General features: G+C 41.6%; 1 protein-coding gene across 1 annotated transcript; it reads right to left on the bottom strand.

The window, feature by feature from the left end:
- Positions 1 to 6,531: 6,531 nt before the first annotated feature.
- On the bottom strand, positions 6,532 to 15,628 carry LOC139324984 (vomeronasal type-2 receptor 26-like). Its single transcript, XM_070954770.1, has 5 exons — positions 15,356 to 15,628; positions 12,249 to 13,082; positions 10,699 to 10,926; positions 9,313 to 9,439; positions 6,532 to 7,436 (listed from the first exon to the last, which is right to left on the bottom strand). Exons 1-5 carry the CDS (start codon positions 15,389 to 15,391, stop codon positions 6,532 to 6,534), a joined length of 2,130 nt encoding a protein of 709 aa, XP_070810871.1. The 5' UTR covers positions 15,392 to 15,628.
- Between the last annotated feature and the right edge of the window lie 3,933 nt (positions 15,629 to 19,561).

Genomic DNA, 19,561 nt, shown 5'->3' with positions numbered 1-19,561 from the left:
ATACCATTTTACACAAATGGTTGTCCAGTCCCTCCTTAAAAGGAAGGAAGGAAGGAAGGTGTCAACTTGCAAAGCTTTCAAATTGCCATGAGCAGAAGGGAGGGAGAACTGAAAGAGCTGATTGATTTCCCTAACTGAAGCTACATTCCATAGATGCTTTCTTACCGCAATCAGTAGAAGGGTGTTGGATTTCACAGCCAGCCAAAGTGGTTAATTGGACAATGTGATTTATGGCATGGCCAGGGAGGAGGGGAGAGACAGGGTCATAGGGGAACGTAAATCTACGTGGGATTAGTTCTAACTGCATCCGAATATTGCCGAAATGGTGCTCCTAATAAATGACTGTATTTCTTTTGAAGTTCGGCTCATGGCTCATGAATTAATTAGGGCATCTTTTGGAAACTTCACAGAAGGAAGGAAGGAAGTTTAGAAAAGTATCTATTTAATATAAGGCATTTTAAGTACTTGGCTCACAAAAAATCTAGGGAATCAATATTTAAACATGTTTGTGTTGACCGTTGAGGTTAATCTGTTGCCATTCGCTGGTTTCTGCCTTGTTCTTTGACCTTAATTTTATCGGCGCGGCCAGATACATCATGAAAATGATTCATATAAAACAACTTATAGAATGAATATAAAACCTGGGACAGGGAAATCTTTCAAACATTTCTGGAAGGAATGGATGATCTACATTTAAATCTCCAATGCAAGCCACCAAATTTGGGGTGGGGGGGGAAATGCTCAAATGTTAGCAAAGAAAGATAGATAGAAGAACAGATTAAAAACTCTAATGCATACCTTGAAGCTGTATCAAAATATTCTTCAACAGAAGGCATGATGATTTGAAAAGATTTCAAATGTTTCAGCCTTTTCCAGTGTCTCTTTCCAAAACATTTAGTAAAATCAGGGCCACGGTTATATTTTTCTTTTAAAGGAATAATGATTCACAAGTGGACTATGAACAAATACTACCTTCCCACCTTTATTTATTTTTCCTTACTTGCCTTCATGTCGTTTTGCACTTCTGCTGGCTAGATGGACACCTTAGGTAGTTGTCCAATATTATTTTTTAAAAAAAATTTCCCTGGCTTTCTTCCTAGGTTTGATAAAGTGGAATTGGTCCAAAATCACCCAGCGAGCTTCATGCCTAAGGCAGTACTAGAACTCACAGTCCCTCAGTTTCTAATCCAGTGCCGTAATCAGTACATCATTCTGACTCTTATATTTCCCTCTAACTTATTAGCAAACTTGTAGGTTCAGGATAAACTTTGGCAAAACAACTGTGGTTCAAACTTACTGTAGATAACATCACAAGTTGAACACAACTTCTAGTCATTAAAACAGATAAGGGATTCATCTGAAGACCTTCTCACTCAGAATAACAGAATTGGAAGCGACCTTGAAAGTCTTCTACTCCAATGCTCTACTCAAGCAAAAGTAACCATTTCAGACAAATGGTTATCCAATATCTTCTTTAAAAACTTCCAGTGTTGGAGCATTCACAACTTCTGGAGGCAAGTTGTTCCACTGATTAATTGTTCTCACTGTCAGGAAATTTCTTCTTAGTTCTAGGTTGCTTCTCTGCTTGATTAATTTCCACTCGTTGCTTCTTATTCTGTCTTCAGGTGTCTTTGGAGACTAGGTTGACCCCCTCTTCTCTCTGGTAGACCCTTCAATATTGGAAGACTGCTTATCATATCACCCCCTAGTCCTCCTTTTCATTAAACTAGATATACTCAATTCCTGCCTTTCTGATTCAGTAAAACTGAGTTTGTCAAAGGTTCCTAACAGCAAAAAAAAAAAAAAAAAAAAAAAAGTGGGAGGGGGGATGAAATCCTTACATGGGAAAATCAATGTCCAGCTCTTCTGAAGGATGTTTATTGAAGGAAAGTGGAAATAAAATATAAATGATCTGTGATGACATCCCACCAAGGAGGACGTCTCCTGGTTGCTGCCACTCATGTCGAACAGGGAGAGGATCATTTTTGGAGCATGTCTCTGCCGCAAATTTGCACACTGTGGGCGTAAAAAGAAAGAAAACCAGGACTAGCATCGCCGTCAGGTGTCAGAGGTCCCACTGTGACACACACCTCCCCCCCTTACAGATGCATGATTGCTATTAATGCCATTAGCATAGAATGGAAGGATTGGGAACAAAAGTGCTCTGGATAAAATGACGAAGAGTCCTGTTTTCCTTCTACACCTGCCCTGAATGGAAACCTCAAATGAGTTAATTCAGACTCGTGGCTTTTTTAAAAATGCTTTTTCTGGTAGCTATTGGGAAGCAATTGGAGGTTGAGTGAATCATGAGAGTCTGATAATTGCATAGAAATCATCGTTTCTGGTTTCGGGGGTGTGGGGGGAGGCATGGGTAAGTCATATGATTTTCACATCGGCTTGCAATTCCATAGGGAAATTTGACTCCGGAGAAGTAATCTGACAAAAGCAAAGGGAATACGGCCTCGGTTGTAAACAAACAGACGAAAACCTTCTGTGTCGTATGTGATGCTCCATTATTATCTTTTCCCTCCAAGGGAAATTCATATAAAGATATTGGTCAAATGGAGGAAAATCATTATTTCAACTCTTGTTTGGATCTCTGTGGAAATGACATGGGGGAACGCAGACTGGGTTTGAGTATTCCCATGTTTGTCCCGACTGCTATTATCAGATAGAGCTGTGCAACTTTTCAAATCCAGAGAAAATAAAAAAAATAGTTTTGTGGAGTGCATGGGGTAACTTCAGGGTACCTGTTGGCAACCCTTCGAGCCAAACAGATTGTCCTGTCCCCGTCTCACACACGCACACTAGCAGTTGACCAAGAGTTAAAATAAACCTGCAGACAATAAGTTACTTTGATAACAGAATTGGCAGCAACCCAGTAGCTGCTTGCCAAAAACTTTATTCACAGAGGGAGATTTTCCTACTCCATCAAATAAACCAAAATAAATTCACAAAGCCAAAGAATTGTCAAGTCCAGTCCATAATAAATCCAAGGAAGGCATATAACGGAGTTCCAGAAACACAGTATGACTTGCTAGCTGTTCAGTTTTGTCCGTCAGAAAGCCTGAATGGCCACCACACCCCTTTTTATCCCCTGTGGGGTGTGGTCCAGTAACTCAGCTTAATCTCTGGCACGCCTCCTTCTTTGCTGTGTGCGCTTGTCTTTCCGACGCTGGCGAGGATCCATCCAAGACTTATCTCTGTCACTGTCTAACTGCGGCTGCTCGGAGATGCCTGGCTCCTGGCCTATCTCTTCTCCTTTGGAAGACACCTGAGGCATTGCCAGAGAGGAGGGTCCTGGAGAGGGAGGCCTTGCCAACTCCTCTCCTTCACTTTCGGAGTCTTCTCCCTCCGATAAGACGGGCTCGGGGGTCGGAGTCACAACACTGATATTCCCCAGGATTGCACTGTAGCTGCAGAATGCAAACATCTGCTGGGACCAAAATCTAGTTTACGGTAGTGGCCAAAATTGTGGAAACCTATTGGGAAAAGTGTATTTTTAAGGTTTGGTGGCTAATAACACCACTTTTTTTTTTTTTTTTTTTTTTTTTTGGAGTTTCAAGAGAATCATATTCCACTGCTGGAATGGCCTGGGAATAGCCCAGACCTTAACCCCATTGAAAATCTATGGAGCCGACTAAAGAAACTTGTTAGTCAGAAGTGACCCAGCAATAAAACCCAGTTAATAGAAGCCATCATTCAATCTTGATTTCACATTATAACAGCTGCAGAACTAAAATACTTGGTTCAATCCATGGGAAGACGTTGTAAGGCCTTAATTCATACTAAAAGTTACCGAACTAAGGATTAACTTACATGATAATTTTTGTATATCTCATGGCCTCCCCAGGCTCCAGTGGCCCTTCCCAAACTTCTGGTAGGCCCATTTTTCACCCTTACCAAGCCTCCGCACATGCCGTGCACTTATCTGCATCCAAAACAGGCCGTGTGGGGACTCCTGGGAAGGGTGGGGTGGGGTGGGTGGGGCCAGCCAAGAGTGGGATTTGGGTTTTCTCCAAACTGCACAGAATCTTAGCTAGAGTTTCTCACGAACCCCTACGAACCCCCAGCAGCCCACCCTGAATACAATCCTACATTGCATTAACAGAGGGATAGAATCAAGATCATATGAAGTATTACTACCGCTTTCTAAAACCTTAGTAAGACCACACTTGGAATACTGCATCCAGTTTTGGTCACCATGTTATAAAAAAAGATGTAGAGACTCTGTAAAGAGTGCAGAAAAGATCAACAAGGATGATTAGGGGGCTGGGGTTATCTCTAGGAAAAGAAGGACTAGGGGGTGACGTGATAGCAGTATTATTATTATTATTATTATTATTATTATTATTATTATTATTATTATTATTATTATTATTATTATTATTATTATTTTGATTTATATGCCGCCCTTCTCCGGAGACTCAGGGCGGCTTAAAATGCGTTAAGCAATAGCCTTCATACTTTTGTATATTTATACAAAGTCAGCTTATTGCCCCCACAAACTGGGTCCTCATTTCACCTACCTTAGAAAGAATGGAAGGCTGAGTCAACCTTGAGCCTGGTAAGATTCGAACCTGCAGTAATTGCAGGCAGCTGTATTAATAACAGGGTGTTTTAAACCACTGTACTACCAAGGCCACCAAGGCCAGTGTTCCAATATTTGAGGAGCTAACACAAAGATGAGAGGGGCAAACTATTTTCCAAAGCACCAGAAGGCAAGAGCCAATTGATGGAAACTAATCAAGGAGAGAACCAACTTAGAACTAAGGAGAAATTTCCTAACAGTGAGAACAATTAGCCAGTGGAAGAGCTTTTCTTCCGAAGTTGCAGGTGCTCCATCATTGAAGACTTTTAGGAAGCAACTGGAGAACCAGTTGCCTGTAATGGTATAGGGTCTCCTGCTTAAGCAAGAGGTTGAATTAGAAGACCTCCAAGGTCCCTTTCAACTTCGTTGTTCTGTAAAATACTGAATGTCTGAGGTGGCGCAGTGGTTAGAGTGCAGTACTGCAAGCTATTACTGCTAACTGCCGGCTGACTGCAATTTGGCAGATCTCACCAGGCTGAAGGATGGCTCAGGTTTCCATCCTTCCGAGGTGGGTAAAATGTGGACCCAGATTGTTGGAGACAAAATGATGACTCTGTAAACTGCAAAGAGAGGCCTGTAAAAGCACTGTGAAATCGTATATAAGTCTAAGTACTATTGCTATTGCTATATCCTCTAAACTTGTTTTTATTTCCAGACATTTAATTTCATTTCATTCCAAATCAGGGAACATCATCAGTTCACTAGAAATAGAAATAGAATAACAGAGTTGGAAGGGACCTTGGAAGTCTCCTAGACCAACCCCCTGCCCAGGCAGGAAACCCTACACCACTTCAGACAAATGGTTATCCAAAATCTTCTTAAAAATTTCCAGTGTTGGAGCATTCACAACTTCTGCAGGCAAACTGTTCCACTTATTAATTGTTCTAACTACCAGGAAATTTCTCCTTAGTTCTAAGTTGCTTCTCTTCTTGATTAGTTTCCACCCGTTGCTTCTTGTTCTACCCTCAGGTGCTTTGAAGAATAGTTTGACTCCCTCTTCTTTGTGGCAGCCCCTGAGATATTGGAACACTGCTATCATGTCTCCCCTAATCCTTCTTTTAATCAAAATAGACATAATCAGTTCCTGCAACCGTTCTTCATATGTTTTAGCCTCCAGTCCCCTAATCATCTTTGTTGCTCTTCTCTGCACTCTTTCTAGAGTCTCCACATCTTTTTTACATCATGGCAACCAAAACTGAATGCAGTATTTCAAGTGTGGCCTTACCAAGGCATTATAAAGTGGTATTAACACTTTTAACATGATCTTGATTCTATCCCTCTGTTTATGCAGCCTAGAACTGTATTGGCTTTTATGACAGCTGCTGCACATTGCTGGCTCATATCTAAATGGTTGTCCACTAGGACTCCAAGATCCCTCTCACAGTTACTATTGTTGAGCAAGGTACCACATATATGGTACCTGTGCATTTTCTTGGATACTAGAAATGTGTCCAAGAAAACAATCAAGGTCAGAAGGCATCAAGGAGCCCTCATTTCAAACCTGAGCTACAAATATTCTCCTTCATTGATTCTGATATCCTTTCAACTCAATTATGTCAAGTAGAATCCAGGATTATTACCTTTCGGTGCTTGATTTTAAATCAATCCAAACAACATTACTCAGATATTTGATCATTGTTAACCATTAACACAGAGCACAAAGTCTTAAAGAAGACCTAATTATTCTTTTCTTTAAATAGGTCCTGTAAATAATCAGACCTAAAACAAAATATTTCATTAAAAGCAAAATGACTCATGAAACAGTGACATATTTTATTTTCCATATCCATTCATAAGAATATGACACAGTGTTAGATATGCCAAGGATATACAATATCAATAAAATTGATAGAACCCATAAACAAGCCCCATTTTTATTCATAGAAGAGGATTACTCATTCGGTTTCAGAGTAGAAATACATCAATCCATAATTTAATAATCAAAAATGCTTTTTCTTCACAAGTTGTCCTTTGCTGTTGAGGTTAGGCCTCAGCAAAATAATGTAGCATTTGGGGAAAAAGATACACCCCAATAAACCAGCACTAGAAGCTAAGATGGAGAAGATCTCCACAGCTACCATATACTTTCCTTTGGTGCTCAAATATGTTGGAACAAAAGATAACCAAACACTGCAAAACATCAGCATGCTAAAAGTGATGAACTTGGCTTCATTGAACGTGTCTGGCAGGTTCCTAGCCAGGAAAGCCACCATGAAGCTGATCAGAGACAGAAACCCCATGTAGCCCAAAACAAGATAAAACATCACAACAGATCCTTCGTTACATTCTGCTATGATCTCTTCAGTCATTGATTTCATGTTAAGTTCTGGAAAGGGGGGAGAAGTGATCATCCATGCCAGACAAATGCCTCCTTGAATGAAGGAGCCAGGAAAAACTATTAAGAAGGACAGTCTTTTCCCCAACCATTTTCTCATGCTGGATCCTGGTTTGGTGGCCATGAATGCTGCAATGACCATGATGGTTTTGGCCAACACAGAAGAAATGGCCACGGAGAAGATAATGCCAAAGATAGTTTGCCTGAGGATGCAAATCAGTTGTGGAGCTTTTCCAAGGAAAAGAAAAGAGCAGAGGAAGCAAAGCAGAAGGGAGATGAGGAGAGTGTAGGTGAGGTCCTTGTTGTTAGCTTTAACAATAGGGGTGTCTTTATATTTAATAAATATCCCAAATATAAACATGGTAATTGTTGAAAATAAAATAGTAATCACAACTAAGCTGATCCCTAAAGGTTCTTCAAAAGTTAGAAATATTATTGTTTTGGGGATGCATCGAACTTTGTCCTTACTTGGATATTGATCTTCTGGACATTCAGAACAGGCAGTCATGTCTGCAAATAAGAGACGTACTGTAACCTCTGTAGATGCATTAGCAAAGACATACTGGTACCTGCCCACCCTTAGCATCACAAAATAGGCCTTAATAGAAGCATTAGCCCATCCTTCATTCTTTGCAAAGTGCCTTCTATGTTCTAGATCTCTCTATCCCAATTTTATCTCCCCCAGCTCCTCTGTAACCCAGGCAGAGTCCTGGATCCCTGAGGTGAGAGAGATTTCATTAGCATGATGTAATCAAACATTATTTTTCTTCATTTTAGGAATTACCCTGTTTCCCCAAAAATAAGACCTCCCCGGATAATAAGCCCAATCTGGCTTTTGAGCACATGCTCTAAAATAACACACACACACACCCGAAAATAAGCCCTCCCAGAAAATATTTAAATTCGGTCCCCACCATTTCCTCTGGTTAGGGTTAGAGAGACAGAGTTGGAAATCAGGCATGATGGCAAGAGGAGTCCCGTCTTGCTCCATGAACCTCAAAATAATAAGACCTCCTTGAAAATAAGGCCAAGTGCTTATTTTGGGGTCCAAAAAAACATAAGACAGGGTCTTATTTTCAGGAAAACATGGCTTTTGACTCCAGTTTTATCCAATTTTACAGTATGTGTGCACTGTCAGCACTTCAACCTGCATTTACTCTAGTGCTGACATAAGAAGAAGAAGAGGGGCCAGCTGGCAAGAGGACGCTTGACATTTCACCTACTTATTTTCATTGAAGATAATATCCCCTAGGAGATGAGAGGGAGAGGGGGGCATTCCTGGGAGCTTAGGTAGTAGATATGGGGAGAGTGATTTGGAAGAAGGCCAATGAGACGCAGAGATTTGGGAAATGGAAAGGGAGGGTCTGGGGTTAGGAAGCCAGAGCTGGCTTCGCCATGAACGGGGCCAGATTGTCGTGCTTAATGAAAGATTTCTTCAAAGACTATCTGTTTGGAAATGCAATTTATTTTATTTGAAGACGATATCAAAACCTGACATACACCTTGTGAAATCTTTCAGTATGTGGATTGGCATTGGAATAAATGAAACAGAGAAATCAGGTATATGTTTATGTAAAAGTAATTTACTATCTGGTCAATTACACAGTGAATAACTCTAATATATCACAGAGTACAGTAGAACGAGGTAGAGTAGAGTAGAGTAGAGTAGAGTAGAGTATGGTAGAGTGGAATAAGGCAAAATTGAATAGAGTGATGGTTGCTCCTGGGGAGGAAAGCTATGGCAAATCTAGACAGCATTCTATAAAGCAGAGACATCACCCTGCCAACAAAAGTGTGTATAGTTAAGGCTATGGTTTTCCCAGTTGCACTGTATGGTTGTGAAAGTTGGATCATAAGGAAGACTGAGCGCCAAAGAATTGAGGCCTTTGAACTATGATGCTGGAGAAGATTCCTGCAAGTCCCTTGGACTGCAAGCTGATCAAACCAGTCAGTCCTAGAGGAGATCAACCCTGACTACTCTTTAGAAGGCCAGATCCTGAAGATGAAACTGAAATACTTTGGCCACCTAATGAGAAGGAAAGACTCACTGCTGGGAACGACTGAGGGCAAAAGAAGAAGGGGACGACAGAGAATGAGGTGGCTGGATGGAGTCACTGAAGCAGTTGGCATGAGCTTAAATGGTCTCCAGGGGATGGTAGAGGCCTGGTGCAACGTTGTCCATGGGGTCGCGATGGGTCAGACATGAGTTCGGAACTAACAACAACAAAGAGTAGAGTAGAGTAGAGTAGAGTAGAGTAGAGTAGATTAGAGTAGAATATGGTAGAGTGGAATAAAGTAAAGTAGAATATGGTAGAGTGGAATAAGGTAAATTAGAATAATGTAGAGCAGAGTAGAGTAGAGTAGAGTAAACCTGAGAATAATTTACCTGACATATTTGACATCTTCCCATCAGAACATTGATCACAATCATAGCAACAAAATTTCTTGCCTTCTTTCTTTTTCTTCTGATAGCCAGCAGGACAGGGATCATTGCACACTGAATGGGGCAAGACCTATGAATAAACCAGGAACTCAGTACTGAAGATTTGAATAATACTGGACAGTCATCCTCTAATCTATCTGACCAAATAGAGCAACATCAGATCATGAAATGAAATGCTACCCTTGGAAATCTCTACAACACTTCCTAAATATTGCATATGGTTGCATCCAAATTATCCTTTCCTTTCCCCTCTCCTGATCAAATGAAGCAGAAAGAGAAGTGGTTTAAATTACTTAAACTAAGTAATAAGTGATACAAGACTTATTACTTAGTTTAGGTAAAGGTTCCCCTTGCACATATGTGCTAGTCGTTCCTGACTCTAGGGGGTGGTGTTCATCTCCGTTTCAAAGCCGAAGAGCCAGCTCTGTCCAAAGACATCTCCGTGGTCATGTGGCCGGCATGACTAAACGCCAAAGGCGCACGGAACGTTGTTACCTTCCCACCAATGGTGGTCCCTATTTTTCTACTTGCATTTTTTACGTGCTTTCTAACTGCTAGGTTGGCAGAAGCTGGGACAAGTAATGGGAGCTCACCCCGTTATGTGGCACTAGAGATTCGAACCACTGAACAGCTGACCTTTCAATCGACAAGCTCAGCATCTTAGCCACTGAGCCACCGCATCCCTGGCTTACTTAGCTTAGTACAAGCAAAAAAATGAACAAATAAATCACCACATTAAGTGTGCCTCTGAGCTCCAGTTTCGCGGATTAAACTTTCATCCTAGTTTCATTTTTATAATATTGTTTATTTAATGAAGTCTTTGCAACCCCAATGATGCTGGAACCTTTTGTGATCTCATTGATTCTCAAACTTTTTTTATTCTTCAATATTATTTTATAGTTTCAGCAGCAAATATACTAAAATTGGAACGATACAGAATATTATTTTATAGTTTACTTGTGTCCAGGATAATAGCAATATTCCCCATTTCTCTTCCCCCCCCAAAAAACCTTGTTATTTACCAATTATAATTCCATCAGAGTAGGAAAGAATCGTACAGAATGGCTAATTTTAACTGATTAATGCAAATGTAAAATAACGCATTGTAAGCCGCCCTGAGTCTCCGGAGAAGGGCGGTATATAAATAAAAAAAAAATTAAAAAATGAAAGGCTATACAATTAAACAATTATTTGAACACATAGTTAATTTTAACTGATTAAAGTTAATTTTAACAAATTACAGGATCTGAAAGACAGCTGCAGAATGAAACTTATCTCTGATCTCCCAATCTTCCATCCACAATAAATAAAATACCTCAAAATCCATACCTGCTTAAAATCTTTGTGCCAAACAATTAAATCTTCATGAATGACAAACTCCTTTCCTGCAAGTGTTTTGGGATCCATCTTTCCGATTTTCACTTTGCGGTACGAATTGTTTGAAAACATGACCACATTTGTAATATCATATCCAGAAAGCACTTCTCCCTCGTGGTTGATGGACACAGTTTCTCCAAGGGAATTATTGAATGAAAGGCCTTGGAGGAACCAGTGAAGCTAAGTAAAAAAAAAACAAAAAAAGGGGGGGGGAATAAGGGGAAGCAAAAAGTGGATTAAATCAAGACATTTTGAAATTTATATCTATAGAAATGAAAGTGGCATTGCTTCAGAGGTGGTATTCAACCAGTTCAGACCAGTTTGGGCAAACTGGTAATGGCGACTGTGGGTGAGATATTGGAACACTGCTATCACGTCTCCCCTAGTCCTTCTTTTCATTAAACTAGCCATACCCAGTTCCTGCGAGCATTCTTCATATGTTTTAGCCTCCAGTCCCCTAATCATCCTTGTTGCTCTTCTCTGAGCTCTTTCTAGAGTCTCAACATCTTTTTTTACATCGTGGCGACCAAAACTGGATGCAGGATTCCAAGTGTGGCCTTACGAAGGCATTATAAAGTGAAGTGGTATTAACACTTCATGTGATCTTGATTCTATCCCTCTGGTTATGCAGCCCAGAACTGTGTTGGCTTTTTTTGGCAGCTGCACGGCTGGCTCATCTTTAAATGGTTGTCTATTTAATGTCTGTAAGGGGTATGCATAAGTGCACTAGCGTGCCTACAGTCCCTGTCCTAATATTTCTTTTTACTTACTCTTTTCATGTATTCAAATTATGTTTATACTTTTACCTGTTATCTTATATATGCTTGACAAATAAACTTATGATTATGATTATGTGTTGTGGCCCATCAGCGGCCTGTGCAGCTAATAGCTGATTCCGACAGTGAGGAGGCTGGTGTGGTGCTGCGCCAGCAGCCTGTGCAGCTGGCACTCAAGACAATAAGGAGGCTGGAGAAGATGTGGTGCCAGAAGCAGGGATTCAGCCAGGGCCTTCAGAACCTCCAGAAGCTCCCATAAGTGAAGAGGAAGAGGAGGAGCCTCTTCTCAATGCACAGGCGTGCAGAACTGCCAAAAGGCAGGAGTGGTTCCTCAGGAGGAGGTCTCATCTAGAGTAAGGCTTGGGGCTAACTCTCTTAGCTTATTTAAGGAAGGACGACAACTGAGGCAATTTGCAGGGAACAACTTCGTTCACTCTCCTTCGCATCCTGATCTTAGTTTTCTTATCAGTTTCCTGCAAATTGCTTCTGGGCTTTCTGCCAACCATAGTAAGATTACGATTATTTATTCTTTGGATTCTTGTAGGCTGTTAAGAAAGTTAATTAACAGCCTTTATTTGAAAAAGACTGATTTAATTTAGTAAACTAAGGTTTGTACAGACTTTGTGTGTGCTGCGTTCTTTGGGGTCCGTAGCTGGGGCAGAACATTAGGATTATGTGATGCTCATCCGCTTCTGCCAATAAAGGTTTTGATTTATAAGTTATTACCTTCCAGGTGCCTTGATCTTGAAGTTCATCCCTTCTAATTGCTGTTATTCTTTTGTATTTAGACTTAAGTATGTTCATGCCATGAACAGCGTGGGCTACAGCACAGACTGCATTGTAGATACTGTAACTGTGACCAGTCATTTCAAATAAATGAGCAGGAAGCCTTTTTAGCTCTTCCTTCCCAGTACAAGCTTCGTCACTTTCCACTGGTTTATTACTCTCTGAAAAGACACAATCGAAGCCTTGCTCCCAGAACTCTTTCAACAAACTATCTCGTTGGGTCTGGAATGGCTTGAGGGCCAAAAGGAATTTGTCAAAGCCCGGCAGTTCATTGGAGTGAATGTCAAAGGAAATTGCTCCATCGAACAATTGCAAATCAGAGGGTTGATGCAGACTTGTTAACGTTAAATCCATTTGAGCTGTCAGAATCCAAACCTTTCCAAGGATTAGGTATGTATATTTGAGGAAGAGGAAAAGGAGCATTGCTGTCAAGCTTTCTCCATAGAAGATGAATGTATTGACTATGGTTTCCCTCAAATAAACGTTTATCCTACCCACCATGGAACCATGAAACATAGAAAAAAATGCTTGTTTTGGAAACCTCTCCACAAAAGCAGAGCAGATCCTGTTCTCCGAAAGTAGCGAGTCCAGAGCTTCGAGGAAATTGTCTCCACTGTCATCATCCAGAATTAAAAGGCCAACCCAGGTCCATCCAAAGTGCTTCAGCAAATGGATAATCCCTGCAGTCTGTAGAATTTCATTGGGAGCCATGTGATAAAAGGAAGCAGCCATCTTTGTTCCATGCTTCTTGGGAGCAAATGAGCCATAGGCAAGCTGAAATAAAATGGCAGTTGATTGCTTAAGGTTGGAATGTATGACTTATATATTTCTTAAATTTATATTATACTAGCTAATAACCCAGCATTGCCAGGGTATTTATTTATCCCAATCCTGTATTAGACAGGAAGAGCAACTTCACCCTGAGCCCTGATTTTGCCTAGAATTAAATTAGTTAAAAATGTTTTCCCTGTGGCCCCAGAAGCGTCAAGTAAACTGATAACACCTTGTTGTTTTGATAGCTGATCCACGATCATTTGGTATGCTTTTTTTCTGATCTTGATTTAGAAGTGGCTTCTTGTCCACAATATATGCACTAAACTGTTCGACATTGTCGTTCTTTTCTCATATGTAATCTGCGTGAAGTACGTTGTGTTGGTCTCATTGTGGTGCAGGCAAGCCAAGTTGCAGTAATGTTTTATTGATCATGGCCATATATTTGTCCTCAAGAATAATCAAAACTTTGTTGAAAATGTCCGGACCAAATGTAATTTCTAATGTTGGATTTTCCCCCTTAGCAGAGCCCCTTGTGGAGTACTGTGAAGCCGTTACCATGGCAACTCCACTGTGCTGTACAGTAGAATCCATTTTAAGGCAGTACGGTAGAAGCCATTTTAAGGCAGAACAGGCTGTATCTTAACAGAACACACACCTCGAGGGGAGTTAGGGATGTCTTACCCCCACAGTATTTTTTTTTTCAGAGAATAAATCATCTGCATACCAAGTTTGGTAGAAATTGTTTGAGGCATTCCAGAATTATGCTGGAACATACACACACACAGAGAGAGAGCCATTTATATATATATATATAGAGAGAGATTATATTCTTAAATTTAAGAATATATATTTCTTAAATTTATCTCAAGAGGACATAAGCAGTATTCTAAGTAACCCTGTAGGTTTCGTAGAGAGATGGTGATGGGCACAGTTCCCCCTTCGTTCCATGACTGAGGATGAACTTATACTAAATGAACACCTAACATTTTCCAGCTTGCGCTTGCATTTTCAGACACAATTTTAAACTAACTATTTTCAATTTGGCCCTATGGGTGAGTTTTCATACATGTCAATACCTTACATCAGTGATGGCTAATCTTTTCCAGATTGAGTGGCCAAAGCACATGTGTGCAGGTGCGCATGGGTGCATGTACGTGCCCAAACCCCCAAAATGCAATGCATGAAAATGAAGTTTATTTAAGATAGCAGCGAAACCTGGCCTCCGTGCTTGTGTTGTGGCTCCGACCCCCGAGCCCATCTTATCGGAGGAAGAAGGCTCCAAAAGGGAAGGAGAGGAGTTGGCCGGGCCTCCCTCTCCAGGACCCTCCTCTCTGGCAATGCCTCAGGTGTCTCCCGAAGGAGAAGAGATTGGCCAGGAGCCAGGTATCCCCGAGCAGTCGCAGTCGGACAGTGACGGAGATGAGTCTTGGCTGGATCCACGCCAGCGTCGGAGAGATAAGCGCATGCAACAGAAAAGGAGGCATGCCAGAGATTAGGCTGAGTCACTGGACCACACCCCATAGGGTATAAATGGGAGTGAGGTGGCCAGTCAAGCCTTGTGACGAACAAAGCTGAAAGCTTCCCCACCATTCTGCATTGCTGGACTTTTGCTATAGGCTTTGCTGAACTACATTTGTGAACTGGACTTAATTTACCCTGTACTTATTGAACATTTACTTTGATGTACAAAAGCGGAGAAAAGTTCTCTCCTCCCTTCGTAAGTAAAAGACTCTTGGCAGGCAGCCACTAGGTTGCTGCCAAGTTCCGTTATCAAAAGGGAGTTTCTTGTCGGCTGGTTTGGTTTTTAACTCTTGGATGTCTGTTGGTGTGCGTGTGTGGGACGGGGACAGAACAGCTTGTGCCCCACCCCCGTGCATACACATGCCCCCTGCATGCGCCCCTCCCCTCCGCACATGCGCAGCAGAGACCTGAAGACCAGCTGGCCAGCAAGAGGTGCACACACATGCTCAGTGGAGCTGAACTAGGGCAACAGCTCATGTGCCTTCAGAGAGGGCGCTGCATGCCACCTCTGGCACATGTGCCATAGGTTCACTATCATGGCCTTACATCTAACCTAGTAGCTTTTTTTAACATATTATTTTTAATATGTTGCATCAGATATGTCTTAATTCCAACTCCCAAATTTCATCGGTCCATTTTGATGCATAATTGATGCAGAATTTAACCCCTACTTGGGAAAGAATTGTTTCTCCTTCCTTTCAAATTTGCCATATGGACATGTTTTCACACACATCGATACATATATATCTTACCTGTGGGATTTTATAAAGACTTATGATATCTGACATGAAGAATGATATATCAGCACCAAATCCTCCAATAATGGCTACAATGAGATTCTCCTTGATACCACATCCATAGTTGACAACCAACTGATCAGATCGGAAGAGCAGTTCCAAAGTGGAACGGTAAGTCAGCCGGGCATCAAAATAGTTGTCACTGATGAAAAATCCCAGAGTAACGTTAGACAAGACTCTTGGATTTGAGTTGATCTGTTTCACTGCAAATGCCAAACTGAGGGAATGCTGATACAACTTTAAAACAGCCCTGAAAACATAATTCAGGGATGAGGGAATTACTGAGGATTGAGGCAAAACAAATGCATTGTGTGAAGAAATAAAAAACAACCACACTATGAAACTTTCACATTGTGATGAGCATCAGATATAAAGACCAATGAGAAACATTTGGTAAATCATGAAACTACCTCAACAACTGGACTAGCTTTGTGCAATTCAATTGTAGAGATGGAAAAGAATTTAATTTAATTTTAATTTTAATTTAATTTAATTTCCAATTTATATACCGCCCTTCTCCCTGAGGACTCAGGGCGGTGTACAGCCAAGATAAAAAACATAGAATACAAATATTAAAAAACATTTAAAAATATATATAAATTTTGGCCCGAAAGTTAAGAAATCACAGACTGATTAAAAGAATTTAAAAATTTCTTCTTAAGCCAACCCGGCTTGCTGGAAAAGATGGGTTTTAAGGGAACGACGGAAGGCATTGAGGTCATGGATTCTCCTTATCTCCGGGGGCAACTGATTCCAGAGGGTGGGAGCCCCCACCGAGAAAGCCCTCCCCCTGGGGGTCACCAGCCCACATTGTTTGGCTGATGGCACCCTGAGGAGGCCCTCTCTGTGGGAGCGCACGGGTTGATGGGAAGTCTTCGGTAGCAGCAGGCAGTCTCGCAGATAGCTAGGCCCTATGCCATGGAGTGTTTTAAAGGTGATAACCAACACCTTGAAGCACACCCGAAAGACCACCGGGAGCCAGTGCAGCTCTCGCAGGAGCGGTGTTACATGGGAGCACCATGTTGCTCCCATCACTACCTGTGCTGCTGCATTCTGGACCAGCTGGAGCCTCCGGGCGCTCTTCAAGGGGAGCCCCATGTAGAGAGCATTGCAGTAGTCAAGGCGAGAGGTGACGAGGGCGTGAGTGACTGTGCACAAGGAATCCCGATCAAGAAAGGGCCTCAACTGATGAATCAGGCGAACCCAATAAAAGGTCCCCCTGGTAACAGCCCTCAGATGTTCCTCCAAAGACAGCTGCCTATCCAGGAGGACTCCCAGATTGCGAGCCCTTTCAGTGGGGGCCAAAGACTCGCCCCCAATAGTCAGTGATGGAGTCAACTGACTATATCGGGATGCCAGGAGCCACAACCACTCAGTCTTGGAAGGGTTGAGCTTGAGCCTGTTCCTGCCCATCCAGATCCGCACACCCTCCAGGCACTGGGACATCACTTCAAGGGCATCGTTGGGGTGGCCTGGGGAAGGAGAAGGAGAAGGAGAAGGAGAAGGAGAAGGAGAAGGAGAAGGAGAAGGAGAGGAGAAGGAGAGGAGGAGGAGGAGGAGGAGGAGGAGGAGGAGGAGGAGGAGGAGGAGGAGGAGGAGGAGGATAAGTGAAATATAGAGGGATTGAAGCAAGTGGAATACATTGAGCGAAGAAACAATGACTACATAAACATGCTAATTGTAATAGGCATTAGACCAAAAAGGTACATGTTGTGATATGCAATTCAATTGTAGAACATATCGAAACCTTCCCAAAGAGTAGGCAGGCAGATGTTATTGTTTGATGGCATTGAAGGTATTGTGATTTTATCCAGCTCTTTCTCTCCTTTTCTCCTGTCTCTCCAGGTACTACAACATCCATTATCCAGACATTTTTATCTTTCTAATTTACGATAGTTAGGTCTGGGATCAGAGGTGGTATTCAGCTGGTTGGGACTGGTTCACCCCAACTGGTAGTGGAAATCATGGATATTAGTACCTCACTTGATCTTGATTATATCCCTCTACAAAATAAATAAATAAAATATAAATAAAATAAAATAAATAAATATTAATGCAATTTAGGATTGCGTTGGCTTTTACATGTTACATTGACCATGCTGCTCAGAGTTTCTTCTGCTTTAGATCTCAGCTATCCTAGTGGAACTTTAGAATATTTTGATTCCACAATTTCGTGCTACAATAGATTTCTATCAAGAAATCTGAGAAATTTAATCAGACACTGGGCACATACTATCATATGTGGTGGACATGTGTGAAAGCAAAGAAATATTGGACAGAAATACATGTTAAAGCAGCCTATCAATTATAAACCAGAAATATTTTTGTTAGGTATAGTACCGGAAAAGTATGATAAGGGGAATTTGTATTTAATATTATGTTCTGGCAGCAGCAAGAATTAAATGTACACCGGACTGGAAAAATGATGAAACACCGAGGGAAGAAGTTGCAATTTAAAAAATATTAGATTGTGCAGAAATGAGAGCAGTCAGGGTTGATCTCCTCTAGGACCGACCAGTTTGATCAGCTTGCAGTCCAAGGGACTTGCAGGAGTCTTCTCCAGCATCATAGTTCAAAGGCCTTAATTCTTTGATGCTCAGCCTTCCTTATGATCCAACTTTCACAACCATACAGTGCAACTGGGAAAACCATAGCCTTGACTATACACACTTTTGTTGGCAGGGTGATGTCTCTGTTTTTTAGTATGCTGTCTAGATTTGCCATAGCTTTCCTCGGTCTTATGGTAGACTCATTTAGGGCCTGGCTAAAACTGTCTATTCTCTTCAGAAACCCTGATTACAAATACAGATGGTTAAAAACCGGTTCGAAACCTTGTAATATTCTCTGCCTAATTTACAAAACACCCTTGAGACTCTTTTTATTCTTGCAGTTCCTAACCCACCTCGAGAAATGAATGAAAAGGAAAAAGAGAATTACTTACAGAGGTGGCATAAATGCCTTCTGTGAAGGATGCTCTTCAAAGGAGTGTTCCTCTAGGACATAGACAACTTGAGCTGTGATCCCACCAATGAGGAGGTTTCCAGGCTTACGCCATTCATGAAGGATAGGAGAAGGATCACTTCTTTGACAAGGTGTGGCATTCATCTGGCACTTCATGTCAACCATCAACCATAGTGTGAGCACTCTCCACAACATTTTCTCCAGAGGACCCTTACTTGTGCCTATCCTATCCGCACAATCACATCACTGCATATGGTGAGATTGTTTTCCCATCAACTAGAAATTTTCAGAACTCATTCAGCTAACGCACGTAATTATATCAGTTCTCTCATTTCATGGGTTGACATCAGCAAGGTGAGCAAAGCAGAGACTGACAGACAAGCACATTCCAGTGAATAGAATTCATCACCAGAATCTGTCACAGATTCTGTCACCACCAGAATCCACTGTTTGTCTGAAACGGTGTAGAGTTTCCTGCCTAAGCAGGGGGTTGGACTAGAAGACCTCCAAGGTCCCTTCCAACTCTGTTATTCTAGTCTAAATCTAAAGGCAGAAGATCCTGCCTTTCCCTTTTTCCTCAACTGCAGAAGTGAAATGTTTTATATCCTCTTTGAATTATTTCTGAGTATTTTGTGGAAAGCTTCTGGAGCTGCGTCGTAAAGCTTCAATGATAGTCATTTCGCTTAATTGCCTGATAAATAGTCACCTCTGTCAAATGGAACCTCCTGGGTTTGGAGAGCTATTTAATTCCCTTCCACGTTACACCATTGAAGAGAACCGTCTTCTTAGATGTTTAAGGAGATACCATATAAAAGAATTATATATGATTATTTCTGTAGACTTAATCATTACCCAAGGGATTCTTCCAGTGGTAAAATTCATTTTTTACTACCAGTTCTGTGAGCGTGGCTTGGTGTGAATGGTGTGGCTTGGTGGGCATGGCTTGGTGGGCGTGGCAGGGGAAGGATACTGCAAAATGTCCATTCCCACCCCACTCCAGGGGGAAGGATATTGCAAAATCTCCATTCTCACCTCACTCCAGGGGGAAGGATATTGCAAAATCCCTATTGCCACCCCACTCCAGGGGAAGGATACTGCAAAATCTCCATTCCCACCCCACTCCAGGGGTCAGGATACTGCAAAATCCCCATTCCCTCCCCGCTCCTTGGGGAAGGATATTGCAAAATCTCCATTCCCACC

Source organism: Pituophis catenifer, unplaced genomic scaffold, assembly GCF_029215685.1.
Source record: "Pituophis catenifer annectens isolate HBS135680 unplaced genomic scaffold, rPitCat1.0.hap2 SCAF_15, whole genome shotgun sequence".
NCBI lineage: Eukaryota > Metazoa > Chordata > Lepidosauria > Squamata > Colubridae > Pituophis > Pituophis catenifer.
The sequence above is the reverse complement of the archived record's forward strand: the minus strand, read 5'-3'. Positions and strand labels throughout refer to the sequence as shown.